Raw genomic sequence first — 21,749 nt, 5'->3', positions numbered from 1 at the left:
ATCAGAGTATGTGGCTGGAGTAGAATTTAGTTTAGCCAAATCCTCATGACTCTCTGCTACCAAAAGCAATTACTATGGTTATGTCTACACTATCACTTATGAATGTTCCACCACCTCAGCGACATAAATTACACCAGCATAAGCGTTACTGTGCACAGTGCTATGTGGGCAGGAGAGCTTCTGCCCACAAAGCGCTACTGCTGCGGGTTGGGGGTGGATTAATTATGTTGATGGGAGAAGTGCTCTCCCACCGGCAATGAGCGGCTACACTAGAGAGCTTACAGCGGTGCAGCTGCATTGGTACAGCTGTGCCACTGTAAGCTCTCTAGTGTAGTAGACACAGCCTCAGGGCTTGGCTACACATGCGAGTCAGAGCGCATTAAAGCAGCCCCAGGCGCCCTAGCTCACTACCTCGCAACACTGGCAAGGCATGTAGAGCGCTCTGACTCCAGGGCTAGAGCGCTCCTGGTACTTCACCTTGGCAAGAAGATTAACACTTGGTGCGCATTGGCTCAAATGCCTGGGCATCAGTGTGAACGAGATGTTGCATTACTGCGCTCTGATCAGCCTCCAGAAATGTCCCATAATCCCTTCAAGTCAAGTGGCCACTCTTGTCATTGTTTTGGAATCACTGCAGGCATGCCGATATGCCCTTTGAAAGCTCCGTTTCTGACAGCTGGCATGCTTATTTGCTCGGAGAAAAAGCAACAATTACTGTGGAATGCTGTGTGAGAGAAAGAGAGGCGGGGGGGGGAAGGGGGATCTGTTGCTGTCTGAACTTACAAGACAGCATGCTGACATGCTCTCAGCCCCCCAAAAACCCACTCTCTCCCCCCCACATACACACAACACACTCCCTGTCACACTCCACCCCACCCCCCTCATTTGAAAAGCATGTTGCAGCCACTTGCATGTTCTCTGTGGCCATTGCAAGAGCTGCTAATGTGGCCACGCCAGTGCGCTTGCAGCTGTCAGTGTGGACAGACTGCAGTGCTTTCCCTACTGTGCTGTACGAAGGCTGGTTTAACTCAAAGTGCTCTACATCTGGAAGTATAGCCATGCCCTAAGCCATACTTAAAGAATGGGAAAGTGTTAAGGAAAATTTTTGTATAAAAAGAGCTATAATATAATCAACATTTCAATTCAACATTGGTTAGCACCTTACTATAGGACTTCCTAAACTAATTATATTTAAAAGGTGGTTATTTTTACTGAAGATTCAACAAATACTACTGTCTTCTAATTCAATATAAATTAGTTCAGTAGAGCAGACATGTTAACACTTGAATCAGATAAATCAAAAGTTTGCCTTTTACAAAAAAGATAGCTATAAAATATTTGTAACACTCTAGGAACAACTATATCCAATATTCGGAGGCAATTTTTCCCTGTAACACCAAGGAGAGAAAAGTAATGTAATAAGCACTTATCTAGCACTTTTTCTCCATAGGTCTGAAAGCATTTTAGAAAAGGAGGTAAGCATTGTTATGCCCACCAGTGGAGAAAACTCAAGAACAGATAGGCCAAGTGACTTACCCATGGCTGTACAATCTTGTCAGACTTTAAAAAACAGCCTCTCCTATTCAAAAAATCATACATCCAAATGGCACTTAAAGTTTTAATAGAAGTTGACCAAAAACTCATCTGAAGTAGGAAATATTGGTTAAACCCTGAGTGAAGTCATATATAGTACCAATTTGAAACATAGTGATGCTTATGAGTGTAAATATGACATAACTGGAACATGTTTTATGCTAAATATGCCATGTAACATATCTTTGCAAAGGTTATGGTCTAATAAATGTATTCATCCTATTTGTATGAATGTATCATTTTTATTTCTAAAGTTATGAGCGTTGGCAGGGGTGGCAGGTTTGTAGAAATTTTGGTGGTGCCCAGAACCCGCCTCTCTCCCCCTCCAAACTCTGCCCCCCACCTGCCTAAGGCTTTGGGAGGGAGTTTGGGTGGGAGGAGGTGGTCTGGGCTGCAGGCTCTGGGATGGAGTTTGGGTGCTGGGTGCAGGCTTCGGGCTGCAGCAGGGGATGGGGATGCAAGAGGGGGTAAGGGGTGCAGGCTCTGGGAGGGAGTTTGGGGATGAGAGAAGGTGCAGGCTCTGGGAGGGGCTGGGGGGGGCGGCGCTTACCTGGGGCTCCTAGGCAGGGCGGGCCCAGAGTCTCCATGTGCTGCATCCCCCGGCACTGCCCCCGCAGCTTATTGGCCACAGGGGTGCTTGGGGTGGGACACAGACCCATCCTGCCCAGGGGCTGCAGGGAGGGGCCAGCAGCCATGTGGAGCAAGCAGGCAGGAAGCTGCTCAGCACCGCTGCACTGCCGGTGGTGAGTGGGGGCCCCGGGCTGTTTTAAATGGCCCGGGGGATGTGCAGGGTGAGGGCGCCTGGACGGAAGGCGGGGTCGAGGGAGAGACCTGGCTTCACGCAGTGTTGGAGCTGGGCCCATGGTGCTGGGCACCAGGAATAATCCTGGTGCCGAGGCACCACGGTCCCATAGAACTCGCCGCCCATGAGTGTTGTCTCAATGCTTGTATTTAAAGTGTTTGCTGTAGGAAGCACATAAGGCAGATTTGGTCAATTTAGTGTGAAGGGATTATTCAAGTAATTGGGAGTATTTAGCTGACAATGGACCTTGAGATGCCAATCCACATCTGAGCTTTCCTGGGCACGTTCAAACTAACATGTAAACAATGGTGTCGGCCTGTAAAGAACTGAGTCATGCATGGACATGTGACTTATCCATGTGACTTCAAAACTCCATCTTGTAGCTGTGATTCTGCACAGGAGAACACAATGGGTTTCCACCCACAAAAAAAGACTATATAAAGCCCTGGGAAACCCTTCCATTTTGTCTTCAGCTGGCTCAGAAGATACCCTCTCCACCCCCAAAGAGATGCCTGAAAGACACTGGAACAAAGTACAGTAACTACGGAGGTGTGAGGGATTGCTGGACCCAGACTAGGAGGAAGTCTAGTCTGTAAAAGAAGCTTATTGGAACATCTCCGAGGGTGAGATTTACCAGCATTTAGTTTCCTGCTGTATTAGGCTTAGACTTGCATGTTTTTATGTTATTTTGCTTGGTAACTTACTTCGTTTCTGTCTGTTATTACTTGGAACCAATTAAATCCTACTTTTTATATTTAATAAAATCACTTTTTATTTATTAATTAACCCAGAGCAAGTATTAATACCTAGGGGAACAAACAGCTGTGCATATCTCTCTATCAGTGTTATAGAGGGTGAACAATTTTAGTTTAGCCCGTATAAGCTTTATACAGAATAAAACAGATTTATTTGCAGTTTGGATCCCATTGGGAACTGGGTATCTGGGTGTTGGAGACAGGATCACTTCTTAAGCTGTTTTCAGTTAAGCATGCAGCTTTTGAGGGCGTGGTTCAGACCTGGGTCTGTGTTTGTAGCAGGCTAGCGAGTCTGCATAACCAGGCAGCGTACTGAAGTACTGAGCTGCCAGGGAAAACGGGCTTACAGTTATTCTCAGCACATCAGGTGGCAGTCCCAAGAGGATTTCAGTGACCCAACCTGTCACACTGATATACTAGATTATCTAACACTAACTGTTCACGAGAATCCATAGTCACTTGGTACTTTTTTTTACTATTAACTAAGGAACTATTTCCTTAATACATACAAATTTCTACCTAATAACATCCAAGAGGAGACAACAGTTAATTTACCTGTGAGATCAGTTCCTTCAGGAAAGATGAGGAGTTGCAGTGGTTCACGAATGTCACAGAAATAATCCAACATATTTTCAAAGTGGTTCTTGTCATCTTCCCATTTCCTCTGAATGAAAATAAAGGCAGCAACCTGCATTGCCCAACCTAGAGTAAGTTTAACAATATATATATATATAAATATTTAGTAACATTTCATTGTATGTTTTTCATTTGCTTGCATCCATGAGGTTAAACTTTTATGTCCCAACTACTGAAGAAAAATTTTCCCTGCAACTATATGGAATTTCATAAGAAAAGCCATCTCGTATTGTAACAGCATCATATTGTACATGCTAAATAGGGCCCATACTTGACGGGGTGGACTTTCAAGAAGCATTTTGGTGCTGCTGGAAAGGGTGTTCATTACCCATATCGTAAAACTCTTCCCTTTATTAAAACCAAGCCCCAGAACAGAGTTAGGGGACACTATGTGGTATTAAAGACCTCAATTCACTATTCACAATGGTGACACTAGTCTTGGTGTCTAAATAATTTCTAATTCTGGTAACCATTTCTGTCAACCTATATTTCCACTGCGAATTCAACAGGATATTGTATTCTTCACTTTCTGTCTGAAGTTGTTATGCAAAGTTGCTATAACATTCTTAAACCAGAGGTGATTGCTATTCAGTGGTCAGCAAAGTGCATGTCACTTTCAGTTTGTAAAGTGCTTTGGAATAATAGGCACTATATAAATGTAGGCGGTTATGATGGCACAATTCAAGTCTTAAAGTTTCAGTGTATAATATTTTGTTTAAAACATTTTTTTCAATTAAATAAAAAGTATGTACAAGTGGATTTCAAATATTTGTAAATACATGTCATACTGAAAATATTTATGACATAAGAAATTTTTGCTACAAGGTTTCTGATGCATATAACTTCCAATAAATTATTCCATCACTAATAGGTCATAATATAAAGCAGCACTCCCTTTGCAATACTTTATAGCATAATTTGATGTATAGCTTTCCTCATGCACATGCAAGTCCCAATACAGTTGTGAAGATTTATGCCTAACATCAAGAAGATATATTAAACAAATGGAACTGACATAACCATACATAATCTGCAAGTTAGGTGCCACATGCAATTCTCTTTCAAACCACTTGTGCCTCTTTTTGGAACGATTTACTACACAACAATATGTGCTTCATAATGAATGGACTGTTGTCTAATGGTTTAGACAACTGAACCAGGAATCTGTCTCTTGGATTACATGCCCAGCTCCACCATTCTCCCTCTCACCTTAGGCAAGTCACTTAAATGTTTACAAGTGTAAAAGGAGTATATTTGCTGGTATGTGCAAATATTTGGATGTTCCCCAGCACCTCTCAAGCACAAATTCAAAAAATACATTCATCCTCTTTTATACAGTTTTGAAGTGGGTTCCTACATTTGACAGTCCCCTTTTGTCACCCACACAGATTATGGGTTAGTCTACACCTAAAACACTTAGATTGACCTAGTTAAGTCACTCAGAGGTGTGAAAAATTCACATGCCTTGGAGATGTAATCACACTGACCTAAGGCCTTGTGTAGACACCACTAGGATGACAGAAGAATTAGTCACGGCCTCACCGAGGGGTGGATTTATTATAGTGACAGAAGAACCTCTTCCGTGGCTGTAGTAAATATCTACAGAACAGAGCTACAGTAGCAGTGCTGCTGTTGCGCCACTGTAGCGCTTCAGTGTAGACACTGCCTATGCCGATGGGAGGGGTTCTTCAATTGTCATAGGTAATCCATCTCCGCAAGAGGTAGTAGATAGGTTGATGGAAGAATCTTAACTACACCACTCGGGGGGTGGATGACCTAATTTTTTTTCACGTAGACCAGGCCTTAGTCTACACGACAGAGTCTACAATGGCACAGCTATGTTGGCATAGCCTCCTAGCGTAGCAACAAACGCTGACAGGAGGAGCTTCCCAGCCAGTGTAGGAACTCCACCTCCCTGAACGACGTTAGCTACGCTGACAGAAGCACTCTTATGTCAGCATATCTGCTTCTATGCTGGGGTTTTTGGTGGCATAACTATATCTGTTCGGGACATGGGTCTTTTTATACCACGACACTGCTATACCAGTACAAATTTTAACTGTAGACAGAGCCTAAATGTCCATCCTATCCTTTCAGTGACATGGCTCAGGATATAGAGGAGAAACTGTTTTCAAAAGGAAGCAGTCAGCTTTCCACATTCAATGTGAACAACATATTACAATCAGTACAAATTGTGTCAAAACAATTGCAGTTAAGAACAGAGACCTGGTCATATGGATATAGTGTTTAGAAGGACAAACCAAAACAAAATTTTCTTTTAATAAACTCCATCACATGACCATGCTCAAATTAAGCTGTAGCTTTATTTACAATTTCTTCTTAGAACTGGCCTTTATTATAGTGTAAGAATGTGCCATAAATATTTTAAATGAACTATTCAGAGCTTAGTTTCTAAACAGTCCTTCTAAACAGTCATCTGAACTCCATAATCTGTATACAAGAGTGTACTGCAGCTACAAGGATGTACTTGATCAAACGGGGAAAATAATAAACACTTTCTTTTTAAAGCCTCTGGTATATGATATTATACATCAAAGAAACTGATGCCAAATCTGGACATTCAGTATGCAGTAGAGGGAAAAGCTAATTGGTATTGTGCCTCAAAATGCTGTCCAAAATTACTTCCATTATTACACATTTTTGTCACTGGCCAACACAGTGACCAACATCGACTTTTTGACACAACGTGACAACAAAGAGGAGGAAGAGTACTACAGGGTAAGAAGTTGCAAGTTGTGTCTTGCCTGTTACAGGTCCATCCTACTAAGAAAGAGAGAGTTACAAATTTCTCCCAAGTTCTAGAAACCAACAGCACATGAACAAACCCAACAGAAGCAAAACTGGGAATTTATGTAAAACGAATACCCTTTGCAGAACTTTGAGGAAGTAACAGGCAAGTGGGACAAGGTGGAAAGAGGCACCTTAATGAAAGAAAAATGTTGCTAGTTTGCTTCTGGTGGTTTTCACTCTTGCGTAATTATTTCAGCCAATACACTTCATACATTTAATGTCCTGCGACTGCCCCTGATACAAAATTACAATTTATGAAATTATTATATTGGTTGGTACCATATAGAGTCTTGAAACTAGCTTGTCTGGTAGGAGTTATTTAAAACAAGATTTCTCACAGCTACAGAGTCTGAGGGAAATGAGAGGCAAAGAAAGTGCCCACTTGGAGACTTGCTGGTAGTGTGCTGACAACAGCTCACTAGGAGAGACTTATCTCTAGTCCCACCTACTGCTGGAAAGAGAAAGGAGAAAACTTGCCACTAGACCTTCCCCGCCACTTCCTCCAAGCAGCTTAGGCCCTGGAAGTTATGTGGATGGTACTAGCTGTGCCTGAAACTCAAAACATCCTGCAGATCTGGGAGGGTTTTAGACCTCTGCCTGGACTTTAAAAGTACATTTTACAGGGGAGACAGGAAACTAACAGTAAGGTTTACAGTAAAAAAAAGCAAGGGGAAAATGTGCCATCTTGGTTTTCTTGTCTCTGTCACATGAAGGCAAGCAGGCCCATATTGCACCATTGGGAGAACACATACATAATGTAGGTTTCAGAGTAGCAGCCGTGTTTGGGTATGTCTACACTACGGGATTATTCCGATTTTACATAAACCAGTTTTGTAAAACAGATTGTATAAAGTCGAGTGCACGCGGCCACACTACGCACATTAATTCGGTGGTGTGCGTCCATGGTCCGAGGCTAGCATCGATTTTTGGAGCGTTGCACTGTGGGTAGCTATCCCATAGTTCCCGCAGTCTCCCCCGCCCATTGGAATTCTGGGTTGAGACCCCAATGCATGATGGTGCAAAAACAGTGTCGAGGGTGATTCTGGGTAAATGTCGTCACTCATTCCTTCCTCCGTGAAAGTAACGGCAGACAATCATTTCGCACCCTTTTTCCCTGGATTGTCCTGGCAGACGCCATAGCATGTCAACCATGGAGTCTGTTTTGCCTTTTGTCACTGTCACCGTATGTGTACTGGATGCCGCTGATAGAGGCGGTACTGCAGTGCTACAGAGCAGCATTAATTTGCCTTTGCAAGATAGCAGAGACGGTTATCAGTTGTTCTGTACCGTCTGCCATGTCATTGTAAATTGGCGATGAGATGATGGTTATCAGTCGTTCTGTACCGTCTGCTGCTGTCATGGGTGCTCCTGGCTGAGGTCGGCTGGGGGCGCAAAGACAAAAATGCAAATGACTCCCCAGGTCATTCCCTCCTTTATGTTGTATCTAAAAATAGAGTCAGTCCTGCCTAGAATATGGGGCAAGTGTGCTAGAGAACCAGTGTACCAGAGAGCATAGCTGCTCCATGTCAGATCCCACAGAAATGATGAGCTACATGCCATTCTAGGGGGTGCCCCTGCAACAACCCCACCCGTTGCTTCCCTCCTCCCCCAACCCTCCTGGGCTACCATTGCAGTGTCCCCCCATTTGTGTGATGAAGTAATAAAGAATGCAGGAATAAGAAACACTGACTTGTTAGTGAGATAAAATGAGGGGGAGGCAGCCTCCAGCTGCTATGATAGTCCAGACAGGACATTAAGCAGTGTGGGGGAGAGGAGCCCAGCATCCCGCTGCTATGATAGTCCAGGCAGTACAGAATCTTTTCTTTAGACATGAAGGGGGGGGCGGGGCTGATGGAGCTCAGCCCCCAGTTGCTATGATGAAGACGGTTACCAGCCGTTCTGTACCATCTACTGGGAATGACCGGGAGTCATTCCTATTTTTACCCAGGCGCCCCCGGCCGACCTCACCTGAGGCCAGCCAGGAGCACTCACGGGCTGATGATGACGATGGATAGCAGTCATATTGTACCGTCTGCCACCGGGGAGGGGAGGGGAGAGGATGCTGCTGTTCACTGCCGTAGCATCGCGTCTACCAGCAGCATTCAGTAGACATAGGGTGACACTGAAAAAAGTCAAGAAACGATTTTTTTCCCTTTTCTTTCACGGGGGGGGGAGGGGGGTGGCAAATTGACGAGCTATACCCTGAACCACCCCGGACAATGTGTTTGACCCTACAGGCATTGGGAGCTCAGCCAAGAATGCAAATGCTTTTCGGAGACTGCGGGGACTGTGGGATAGCTGGAGTCCTCAGTACCCCGTCCCTCCCTCCCTCCATGAGTGTCCATTTGATTCTTTGGCTTTCCATTACGCTTGTCATGCAGCACTGTGTTGAGTCCTGGCTGCGGCCTCTGTCTGGAGATTTTTTCAAATGCTCTGGCATTTTGTCTTCTGTAACAGAGCTGTGATAGAACAGATTTGCCTCCCCATACAGCGATCAGATCCAGTATCTCCTGTACGGTCCATGCTGGAGCTCTTTTTGGATTTGGGACTGCATCGCCACCCATACTGATCAAAGCTCCACGCTGGGCAAACAGGAAATGAAATTCAGAAGTTCGCGGGGCTTTTCCTGTCTACCTGGCCAGTGCATCCAAGTTAAGATTGCTGTCCAGAGCGGTCACAATGGTGCACTGTGAGATACCGCCCGGAGGCCAATAACATCGATTTGCGGCCACACTAACCCTAATCCGATATGGTAATACCGATTTCAGCGCTACTCCTCTCGTCGGGGAGGAGTACAGAAACCGGTTTAAAGAGCCCTTTATATCGATATAAAGGGCCTCGTTGTGTGGACGGGTGCAGCGTTAAATCGGTTTAACGCTGCTAAAATCGGTTTAAACGCGTAGTGTAGACCAGGCCTTAGTCTGTATCCGCAAAAAGAACAGGAGTACTTGTGGCACTTTAGAGACTAACAAATTTATTTCAGCATAAGCTTTCGTGGGCTATAGCCCACTTCATCGGATGCATAGAATGGAACGTGATATATGCCATCATGTGCCAGAAATGCCCCTCTGCCATGTACATTGGCCAAACCGGACAGTCTCTACGCAAAAGACTAAATGGACACAAATCTGACATCACGAATCATAACATTCAAAAACCAGTGGGAGAACACTTCAACCTCTCTAACCACTCAGTGACAGACTTGAAGGTGGCAATTTTGCAACAAAAAAACTTCAAAAACAGACTCCAAAGAGAGACTGCTGAACTCGAATTAATATGCAAATTAGATACAATTAACTTAGAGACTGGGAATGGTTGGGTCATTACACTAATTGAATCTATTTCCCTATGTTAAGTTCTCCTCGCACCTTCTATGGGTCATCTCAATTATCACTTCAAAGGTTTTTTTTCTCCTGTTGATGATAGCTCATCTCAAATTGATTGGACTCTTCCAGTTGGTATGCGTACTTCCACCTTTTCATGTTCTCTGTATGTATAAATATCTCCTGTCTGTGTGTTCCATTCTATGCATCCGAAGAAGTGAGCTGTAGCCCACAAAAGCTTATGCTGAAATAAATTTGTTAGTCTCTAAGGTGCCACAAGTACTCCTGTTCTTTATACATAATGTAGTTTGGGGTGAAATAGGATGGGCAGACCTATGGGAGGAATTCAGTAATGTGCAAACTGATAACTGCTGCTTATACATGGTGTTTAAAAATAAACAAGTAGCAAGCACCTTCTCATCTGCAGCATGAGGTGAGACATGCTGTTCAGCCACTTGTAAAGCTCAGCTCAACATATTGTCTAATAGGCAGTAATTACATTTTTCTTGTCTGGACTATGTTTTTGGTTGTCTGGGACTCCTGGCCATCAGGAATTTTGCTAGTCTGAAAGAAATCAATGTTTATTTTTACTGGAAAGCAAAAGCTTGCCCTTGGGTTTGTAAGTTCACGGGAAAGATAATTGGGAAAATATGGAACACAAACAAACAGGGAAGTTAGTCCAAACCAAACAATGCAATTCCATTTCTTTGCCAAAACAAACACTATGCCTGTAATACCTGACATTTTTGATAACTAATGTTAACTCACAAATGTACTCAAAAGCATTCACCAACATAGATTATATAACTCTCGCTCAAGCTTGCTATGTGGTTAGCATCAAAGAAACATGCAGCAGCTGGCCACAATGACCTTTTCAATCAGCTTTTTGTGACTCAAAAGACAGAAACTGGTTTCGATTCCAGGGTAATTCTGATTAAAGACATTTAACCTTTGTTTTTTGCTAGAGTAAGTAGCACGCATATACTCAGTCTATTTTTCACACCTATCTTGGTTTTATTGTGGCTTGACTACATACTGTAGTCCATCACATGAGCATATATATGCAAGTGACAGGAAATGCTATCATCGAATTGGAGAAATATATTACATATACGAAGTGTACTTTTGCTCTGGGGACCTGGGGTGAAGATAAAACAACTTTAGCATACATAACTCTCCAGTAGTCACACACCATTATTACATTAACAATTCTATAGTTACAGCTCAGGAAACATTTTAATTTTAAAGCCCTCTTTCCGCCCAAAAACCATTATTTTCAAAGGGGTGAAGGAGGATAGGGATAAAACACACTAAAGGTTGAAATGTCTTATGTTTGTTCTTAGTCCAAACATTACATTTTTTGTGGGGTGGGGGAGGTGGGAGGAGCACAGAGAGGGAGAAGTTTGGTAAAAAAAACAGCCAGGCATTTTTTAAAGTTCACTGAACATTTTTAAGAGTGTCCCAAAAACAGATTTTTTTTAAAAATTTTAAATACCAAAGCCTTCCCTATTGCAACAATTATTGTTGATATTTAACCAGAAAAGTTGTGGTTTTCCTATAGGAATGACTACTATAACATGACACAACCGTACATTTTAAAATGTGCTATACGAAATAGCATGCATCTTCATAAATCCTCTCTATTCTGCCTATTCTCTGGCACTGTTAACATTAATCCTCAAACCTATAGTCAGGGTACCATCTGACCTGACTCTCTCCAGCAAGCCAGAGATCCAAGTTGTGCTCAAATCCTGGCATCTCTCTTCTCTATACTTTTCTAAAGCAAAACTGAATCCTGTCCCTACAACTAGAATTCTGGTTCAAGTCCTTAATGTCACTTCTTGGTTACTGCCAATCTCTCTGGCCTCTCCAACCCCCAGATTGCCCCCTCCTCCAGTCTGCACTAAACACAGACACTAATTTTCCTGGTCTGTCACCCCGCACACCTTCCTCCGGAATCTGTTTTCCACCATACCAAATACAAGTTAACTTCACATTTAAGGCTCTTCATAATTCTACCTCATCCAAAATATTTCCTTTTTTCTAATCATACTTCACACATTCCTCCTCCATTCTGTCAATGATGCCAATCTTGAACTGGCTGTCCAATTCGCTCTCGCATGTCTCCATACTTTCTTCCAAGCTGTCCCTTACACATTGAAAGTCTTCACAGAATGAATCCATACAGCCACTACACACTCTTCTTTCAAATCTCTCAAAAGCCATGAGATCGATAAGAAACCCAGTAAATCAACATGCACTCAGTTGTGGGGCAGCTGGGATAGCTGACACTAAATTCAAAAACGTTTCCCCCATAAATAAGTGATTCTGACATACCAAGTTGTGCAGAAAACTAACGTATGTAACTGTGGGATCTTATCACTGTCAGCCATCCTCTCTCTCTCTTTTCCTTCTATTGTTTGTCACACACACTTGTTGATTTTTGTTTCAAATCAGAAATGCTTTAAGGCAGTAAAAAAGGGTTACCCACCTTTTAGTAACTGTTGTTCTTCGAGATGTGTTGTTCATGTCCATTCAAAGTAGGTGTGCACGCGCTGCGTGCACGCCAGCCGGAAGATTTTCCCCTAGCAGCATCCATAGGATTGGCCTTGGTGCCCCCTGGAGTGGCGCCACTACGGCGCCCTATAAAGGGGCCCGCCAACCCTCCATTCCCTCAGTTCCTTCTTGCCGACACTCCGACAGAGGGGCAGGAGGGTGGGTATTGGAATGGACATGAATAACACATCTCGAAGAACAACAGTTACTAAAAGGTGGGGAACCGTTTTTTCTTCTTCGAGTGGTTGTTCATGTCCATTCAAAGTAGGTGACTCACAAGCCTAACCTTAGGTGGTGGGGTCAGAGGTCACTGCTGACTGGAGTACTGCACAACCGAAGGCTACATCATCCCTAGCCTGGTGCGTAATGGCGTAGTGTGATGAGAACGTGTGGATAGAGGACCATGTGGCCACTCTACAAATCTCCTGATTCAGGATCTGAGCCAGGAATGCCGCAGAGGAGGCCTGCGCCCTAGTGGAGTGGGCCGTGACCGGAGGGACAGGGGTCTTAGCTATACAATAGCATTCCCGGATACAGGTCGCGATCCACGAAGAGATGCGCTGAGAGGAGACCGGGAGCCCCTTCATCCTATCCGCCACTGTGATGAAGAGCTGAGTCGAGCGTCTAAACGGCTTGGTACGCTCGATGTAAAAAGCCAAGGCCCTGCGGACATCCAGAGAATGTAACCTCCGCTCCTCATTGGAAGAGTATGGTTTCGGATAAAACACCGGGAGAAAAATATCTTGACTCATGTGGAACTGTGAAACGACCTTGGGTAGGAAAGCCGGGTGAGGTCTAAGTTGGACCTTATCCTTACAGAAGACAGTGTACGGGGGCTCGGATGTTAACGCCCTGAGCTCCGACACCCTCCTGGCCGAGGTGATCGCCACCAGGAAGGCGGTCTTGTACGACAAGTACAACAGGGAGCACGAAGCCAGCGGCTCAAAGGGAGGCCCCGAGAGGGCGGAGAGGACCAGATTCAGGTCCCAAGCAGGGATCGGCTGACGAACATGCGGAAATAGCCTGTCCATACCTTTGAGGAAACGCCCAACCAGCGGGTTCGCAAACACCGAGGTACGCCCCCTCCCGTATGGAAAGCCGAGATGGCCGCCAAGTGAACACGAATGGAGGAAAGGGAGAGGCCCAGTTGTCTTAGGTGGACCAAATAGTCTAGGACAATGGGAATTGGGACACCCAGCGGATTGTGACCTCGCTGACCCGACCATATGGAGAAGCGCTTCCATTTGGCCAGGTAGGTGGCCCTAGTTGACGGTTTCCTACTACCCAGCAGCACTTGTCTGACCTGCTGGGAGCACTGCATCTCCACTGGGTTCAGCCATGGAGCATCCATGCTGTGAGGTGAAGGGACTCGAGGTTCGGGTGGTGAAGGGAGCCCCGGTCCTGCGTGATCAGGTCTGGGAGCAAGGGCAGAGTCAGGGGCACCTGAACTGACATGTGCAGGAGTGACGTGTACCAATGCTGGTGCAGCCATGCCGGAGCTATCAGGATTACTCGCGCGTGATCCCTGCTCGAATCTTCAAAATCACCCTCTGTATCAGGGGGATCGGAGGAAAGGTGTAGAGCAGACCGACTCCCCAAGACTGTAGGAAGGTGTCTGACAGAGAACCCCGACTGCGGCCCAGGAGGGAGCAGAACCATCGGCACTTCCTGTTTTCCCTCGAGGCGAACAGGTCTAACCGGGAAAAGCCCCAGAGCTGGAAAATTGAGCGCACCACATCCCATCAGAGGGACCACTCGTGACCCCGGAATGAGCGGCTGAGGGTATCCGCCAAACCGTTCTGCTCCCCCGGAAGGTAGAACGCCGTCAGGTGGGTAGCATTGTGGACGCAGAAATCCCACAGTGCGAGGGCTTCCCTGCACAGGGGAGAGGAGCGTGCACCCCCCTGTTTGTTGATATAAAAGACTGCCGCCGTGTTGTTCGAGAGGACTGAAACACATCTGCTGGTCAGGTGGGACTGGAAGGTCAAACAAGCCAGGCGAACAGCTCTCAGCTCCCTCACATTGATATGCAACTCGAGGTCCGCCGGCGACCACAAGCCCTGCATCCTGAGGTGTCCCAGGTGCGCTCCCCAACCCCAATCCGAGGCGTCCGTTACCAGGGAGAGGGAGGGTTGAGGGGCAGCGAAGGGGACACCCATGCACACTTTCTGCGGGTCGAGCCACCACCAGTGAGCTTAGCACCAAGCGGGGAATGGACACCACTGAGTCCAGGGGGTCCCTGGCCAGGCGATAAACTGTTGCTAACCAGGACTGTAGTGGGCGAAGCCGGAGTCTGGCATGGTCTACCACATAGGTGCACGCCGCCATGTGACCCAACAGCCGGAGGCAAACTTGCGCCGTGGTAATCGGGGCACGGTGCAGCCCAAGGATAAGCTCGGAAATCGCCCGGAACCTGGATTCCAGCAAGTATGCTCTGGTGTGGGTGGAGTCCAGAACTGCTCCTATGAACTCTATTCATTGCGTCGGAGACAGGGTGGACTTAGCTTCGTTCAAGAGGAGGCCGAGATCGAGAAAGGTCCGCCTGATGAACAACACCTGGGTCTCCACCTGCTCCTTGGAGCGGCCCTTTATGAGCCAGTCATCCAGGTAGGGGAATACCTGGATGCCCTGCCTGCGCAGGAAGGCCGCCACGACTGCCATGCACTTCGTGAAGACCCTTGGAGCAGCTGACAGGCCAAACGGGAGCACTGTGAACTGCAGATGGGCGTTGGCCACGACAAACCTGAGGTACCGACGGTGCCGGGGAATTATGGCAATGTGGAAATAAGCGTCCTTTAAGTCGAGGGCGGCATACCAATCTCCTGGATCCAGGGAGGGAATAATCGAGGACAGGGAGACCATGCGGAACTTGAGCTTTCACACAAACTTGTTCAGCCGCCGCAAGTCTAGGATGGGTCTCAGGCCCCCTTTCGCCTTCGGTATTAGGAAATACCGGGAGTAGAAGCCTTTGCCCCTGAGCTCCCGAGGGACTTCCTCCACCGCCCCTGCCTCCGTGAGGGACTTCACTTCTTGAGGTAGAAGTTGCTCGTGAGATGGGTCCCTGAAGAGGGACGGGGAGGAGGGTTGGTGGGGCGGGAGGGAGGAGAACTGGATAGAATATCCCCTCTCTACCATGCGGAGCACCCATTTGTCCGACGTGATTCGGGACCAGGCACGGTAGAAGGGGGACAGACGTGACCCAAAGGTAGGGGTAGAAGGATCCAGAGTCTCGATAGGTAGGTCGCCCTCGACCGTACCATCAAATAGGGGGTCTAGGCCCCGATGGTGGTCTGGATTGACCAGACGCCTGGCCGGAGGGGTGGCGTTCGTGGCGCCTCCTGCCATTTCTGCCCCACCTGCGCCCCAGCTCCTGGCGAGTCTGTGGCTGGTATGGGCATGAGGCCGTCTGCGGCCTAAACTGTCTGCGCTGGGTCGCAGGGGTATGCAAGCCCAGCAAGCGAAGCGTGGCCCTCAAGTCCTTTAGGATATGCAGACGTTTGTCCGTCTTTTCTGAGAATAACATCTGCCCCTCGAAGGGGAGGTCTTGAATTGTCTGCTGGACCCCATAGGGCAGGCCCGAGACCTGGAGCGAGGCTCCCCGCCGCATGACCAGGCCCGTGGCCAGGGTGCGCGAGGCTGAGTCCGCCGCATCTAAGGCAGCCTGGAGAGAGGCTCGGGAGATCAGCTTCCACTTCTCCACTAGGGCCGAAAACTCTGACCTCGAGTCCTGGGGAAGGATCTCCATAAACTTCAACATGGCTGAACACGTGTTATGACCATATCGGCTTACAATTGCCTGTTGGTTGGCAATGAGGAGTAGTAGGCCCGCCGTGGAGTACACCTTTCTACCAAAGAGCTCAACTCTTTTAGCATCCCTGCTCTTTGGTGTTGACCCCTGAAAGCCTTGGCGCTCCCGCTGGTTGGCCGCATCCACTACCAGGGAGTCTATGGGAGGGGGGTGGACAAGTGTTCGGGCCCTTTAGAGGGGACGAAATAGCGCCGCTCCGTTCTCTTGGCAGTGGGGGCCAGTGAGGCTGGCGTTTGCCATAAGGTGCGGGACGTATCCGCTATAGTCTTTATCAGTGGGAGAGCCACCCTGGATGGCCCTGAAGGAGCCAGGATGTCTACTACAGGGTCCGCGTCCACCTCAATTTCCTCAGCTTGGATTGCGAGGCTCTGAGCTGCTCGCCGGAGCAGTAGTTGGTGGATTCGAGTGTCCTCTAGGGCCGGTGCCACAGCCATGCCCGAGACTGCTTTGTCCAGGGAGGAAGACAAGGAAATTACATGGATCGGTCCTTCCTCCGGTGCATACAGCCCTTCAGGGTCCTACGGCACACGGTACTGTGGTTGCAGTGCCGGTTCCGATCCTAAATGCGGCACCGCGACCGGTACCGGGGTCGCCAGTGAGCTGCTTGGCGTATCGAGCGGTGCCTGCGGAGCCCGAACTGAAGCTGCTGCCTGGCTAGGGGGTGCTGAACTTGGAAATGGCACACCCCTGCCCAGCAACGGTGCCGGCGGAGGAGGTAGCTGCGCCGGGGCCACCGACGCCGAGGAGACCGAGGCCGACCTTGATCGAGGACCAAACGCCTGGCCTACCGACTGGTGGTAGGCCCAAGGAGTCCAAAACGGCCACTGCGAGGGTGGCTGCCATCGTTGCTGCCACTGTGGGTAACGCTGGTGGCTCACTCCTGAAACCAGTCTCCTGCTCCGCGACCGGCTGGAGCGGTAGGAGTCTGCCTCTGAGTCTGAGGTCTCTGAGTACGAGGACCTGGGGGAGCAGCACCCGGTGCCGTTGGAGAGCGGTGTGGAGGCGGCGGGGAGCCTCTTATCTGGTCCGGTGCCGCTTTAGCGGTGCGGTGAGGGAGGGAGGCGACAGCATGGCCGCCTTGCCCCTTGATTGTACTGGGGGATGGACCACAGTAGGCAACTCCCTACAGTCCCGGGAGGCCGGCGCTAGGAGCCCCATCAAATCTGACGCTGCCTCGAACGCCTCCGGCGTCGAAGGGAGGCGCAAGTGTCCGCTGAGGTCCGGGGTTCTAGGATAGTCCGGACTCGACCGCCCTCTCTGCGGTGCGGGAGTCGATGGAGCCGCCAAGGGCTGTAGCCCAGCCTGTCTGCTTGCACCCGCGGACGGCATCGGCCTCAGATCCTGGTGGGGTGACCGTTCCCTCACCGGCTTTCTCTTCTTGACGGGCACCGGCGACAGTGAGCGGTGCCGCACTGAGGCTGACTTTCTATGACCCGACTCCGTACAGTGCCGGGTCTTTGACGACTTGGGCTGGGCCCTAAGTCCTGATGCCGGTGCCGGGGCACTCCGCACCGAGGAAGACGTGCTGGGCACCGCCTCAGCCGGTTCCGAGGGTGGCCTCAGGGCAGCCTCCATCAGGAGGACTCTAAGTCTTTGAGCCCTGTCCTTGGGAGTTCTCGGGCGGAAGCCTCTACAGATAGAGCACTGGTCTTTTTGGTGGCTCTCTCCGAGGCACCTCAAACAAGCCGAGTGCGGGTCACTCTTGGGCATGAATTTCCCGGAGTCCTTGTAGAGTTTAAACCCGGGGGACCCGGGCATGCCCCAGTGGGCAACAAAACTTGGGGGGGGGACCCCCCAACTACGAAGAACTATATACAACAATCTAAGTAAGCTAACTATAATGCAACTATATACACGGACTATACATAAGGATAGGACACTGCAAACTTGCTATGCGCAAGAGAAATTCCAGCTAGCCGTCACCGGCGGTAAGAAGGAACTGAGGGGGTGGAGGGTCGGCGGGCCCCTTTATAGGTCGCAATAGTGGCGCCACTCCAGGGGACGCCAGGGCCAACCCTACGGACGCTGCTAGGGGAAAATCTTCCGGCTGGCGTGCACGCGGCGCGCACACACCTACTTTGAATGGACATGAACAACCACTCGAAGAACTATAAGTTTGTTCAAGACTAGCCCAATGGATCCCTGATTCTAATCAGTGCCTTTGATGTACCACCACCACATAGGCACAAAGATTGGTGGGAATCACTTAGACTCATAGACATTAAGGTCAGAAAGGACCATTATGATCATCTAGTCTGACCTCCTGCACAATGCAGGCCACAGAATCTCACCCATCCACTTCAATAAAAAACCCCTAACCTATGTCTGAGTTATTGAAGGTTTCAAATTGTGGTTTGAAGACCTCAAGCTGCAGAGAATCCTCCGTGCCCCACGCTGCAAAGGAAGGCGATTTCTGTGCACACAAAATATTGACCATAGCAGTGGTTCATTAACAGTTATTTATGTATTTTATTTCATTGCACCAACAGTTATAAAATGTGGCACAACTGTGGATCTCCTTGATTTAAAAGCAACACTCAGCAGCTTTTATACTTCCCATTTACAAGCTCTGCCAAACAGAAGAATGTTATAGTGAAAAAATGTTATCACGTGGTTTTTGAGATGGGAAGACAGAGTTGCACTGTATTTACTTCTGATTAGTACAAGTTCTGATAGTACAAGAACGTTAAAAATAGATTTGGAAAGCCACTTCAATTCAGACATTTAACTGTTAGTGTCAGCTCTAAGTACCATAATCAAATCACATTTTTAAAGATTTAAATTCTTAAATTATTTTTCTAATTTGATGCATGTAAACCATTAAGAAATTCTTCTTGTACCAATCTTTGTAATACAGAGTATCCGTTTATGGTAATGTTTTTATCATGTTAGTCTCTTATGTATAGTTAATAGGTATATAATGAATTGAACAGTTGTTATTTGACTTGGTCCATTCCTTTAATAAATTATCACTCAGCAATTAGTTGAGAGAGGAAATGCATGACTCAGGAGTGTTCATATCACTTCCAATTGCCTAGTGGTACAGAAGATATCCAATCTCATAACAGTTGTGTTTCTGAACACCAGCACAATCTTGCTACATATTGCTTGGCCCTTTTCACCAAAGTCAAATGTAAAATGCTATTTTCACCCCTTGTTTCCAACATATATTTTTAAAATTACCTTGACAGTATTATCTTGATAGTTGCATTTTACACACATGCACACACGGAGTAAGTTTTGGGTTTTTTAAACTAGAGAGGAAGTAACTCCTGTGTTTTTCCCACTCTACATAAAAATTCTAGTCCTTACAGGCATATTCCTCTGCAATAGAGAAATTAAAAATGAGTGAGGATTGGTCTGTTTAGTGAATCCACAAAAATGGGTAAAAAAAAACCCATCAGAGAAGAGTCCATGACCCTGCACCCTGAATCACCCCCTTCAGTTGCTCCTAAAATATTACTAAAGTCCTGGGTCTATATTTACTTCCACAACCCTTTTAGGAGGGAAGAGGGAGAAAGGGTTTCTGTGAAGGGATAACTAATGGGTGGGAGATGGGGATACAATTGTGACTCTGCACTTTGGCCCCAAAGAGCAGGCATTGAGTCCTTCATTTCCATTCTGCAAGACCAATCATCATGATGTTCAGGCCACTACAGAACCACCATACTTGGGAACAGGAAGCTAATAGGTCCCTTACTCTTATGGTGTAACTGAGCCAAAGGTTTGGTCAATGAAGTGGAAGCATAGTCAAGTGGTAAAAGAACGGGAGTCTGGAAAAAAAAAATCTAGTCTTAGCTCTGAGTTTACCCATCTGTAAAATGGTGTGTGTGTGTATATATATAGATAGATAGATATATATAGAGAGAGATTACGCATCTGTAAAATGAAGCAGCAAAGAATCCTGTGGCACCTTATAGACTAACAGACGTTTTGCAGCATGAGCTTTCGTGGGTGAATACCGCCACAGGATTCTTTGCTGCTTCTACAGAACCAGACTAACACGGCTACCCCTCTGATACTTGATCTGTAAAATGGTTTGTATACACACACACACTCTTTTGTATCCCACTGGGGTGTTTGGAAACCTGGAGTCCTTAATGTTTGTAAAATGCTTTGAGATCTTTGTATGGAAGACAATTTTAGAAGTCAACATAGTGCCTGAGTGTTGAATATAACAATTAGGATTTGCAAATAACTGTCAATAGTGGACCCTACTCCTCATTTCTCTTAAATTCAGCAGCTTTGTTCTCCCATCCAACATACTGTCTACCTCACCCATCTTTCCCTTCCCTCTTCTTGCCCTCTTGTTATGCTTCCCTGTCTTTGGGTGTAGCAGGCAGGCTTTTAGAACACGGCAAGTCTTGCAATGCTGTGAACACAGTTATGATGAATTCTTCGATAGCCTTCCCCTGGAATATCCATATTTCAGATTATTTTTCTCAAGATATGTCAACTTGTGTTTTTCCATTAACATGAAAGGACTTAACATGAGATAAATCCATCATCAATGATGTTTGCAGCACCATCCTCTTTCCTATCATCTGTGAATTTAATCAATGTGCTATTTAATCTTTTCCACCTCATTAACAAAGACATTAAATGAAACAAGGCTCAATCCAGGCAGCTGTGATTGGATACCTCATTTCACTCTCTGACATATACTTGGATTATGCTCCTTCAGCCACTTTTCAATTCATATAACCGTGCTCAGATTAAAGCCAATTTTAATGTATTTTTTCGATTAAGGCTTGAGATACTGTAACAAATGTTCCCCTAAAATCCAGGTATCATTGCAGTCCCTTCATCCACTATTATAACCCTGTGAAAATCACTGACACCAAGATGAGGTGCTGATGGTTAAAATACACATTCTGCTTCCAGCAGAACCTCACTGATTCATATTAGTGAATGGGAAACGCATTCTGAACATCAGGAGTTTTGAGAACTGGCAAGTTAAGTGATTAAAAAAAAGACAGACAATATTTCAAATAATTCTTTGTCCATTTCTTTGGCATTATAGTTTATTTCCAATTATTTACAACACTTTATTAAGTAGTAAGTGAACTTTAGTATGCATTCTGCAGTATATTTTGAGAAAGTAATCAAGTCTTAGTAATACGAGACCCCCCACTTTATCACTGCATCTGCTATTAAATCTTTGATAAAAAACGAGGTGAGAACACAGGTTCGTATATGCCAATTTAGAGGAGAGTGGATTAGGGAAATTCTATTTGATTTTAATATGAAAGAAACTGTCAATGCTGTTAGAAATCCTCCTAGAGAATTGCCATTGCAAAATGTGCCAGAATAGTTTTTGATGATATCATCTAAGACAGAGGTTCTCAACCTTTTTCTTTCTGAGCCCCCCACCCAACGTGCTATAAAAACTAAATGGGCCACCTGTGCCACAACAACTGGTTTTCTGCATATAAAAGCTGGGACCAGCATTGGAGGTAGCAAGC

The 21,749-nt window shown here is 46.6% G+C and overlaps 1 protein-coding gene across 7 annotated transcripts in view; it reads right to left on the bottom strand.

Moving 5' to 3' along the window:
* The window catches only part of LCLAT1 (lysocardiolipin acyltransferase 1), a 223,294-nt gene that overhangs the window by 101,444 nt on the left and 100,101 nt on the right, over nucleotides 1-21,749 (bottom strand). For all 7 annotated transcript variants that reach the window (XM_045010360.1, XM_045010363.1, XM_045010361.1 and 4 more), the window contains one exon: nucleotides 3,706-3,852. In XM_045010360.1, coding sequence (XP_044866295.1) covers nucleotides 3,706-3,852 — 147 coding nt within the window. The remainder of the gene's footprint in view (nucleotides 1-3,705; nucleotides 3,853-21,749) is intronic.

Source organism: Mauremys mutica, chromosome 3, assembly GCF_020497125.1.
Source record: "Mauremys mutica isolate MM-2020 ecotype Southern chromosome 3, ASM2049712v1, whole genome shotgun sequence".
NCBI lineage: Eukaryota > Metazoa > Chordata > Testudines > Geoemydidae > Mauremys > Mauremys mutica.
The sequence above is the reverse complement of the archived record's forward strand: the minus strand, read 5'-3'. Positions and strand labels throughout refer to the sequence as shown.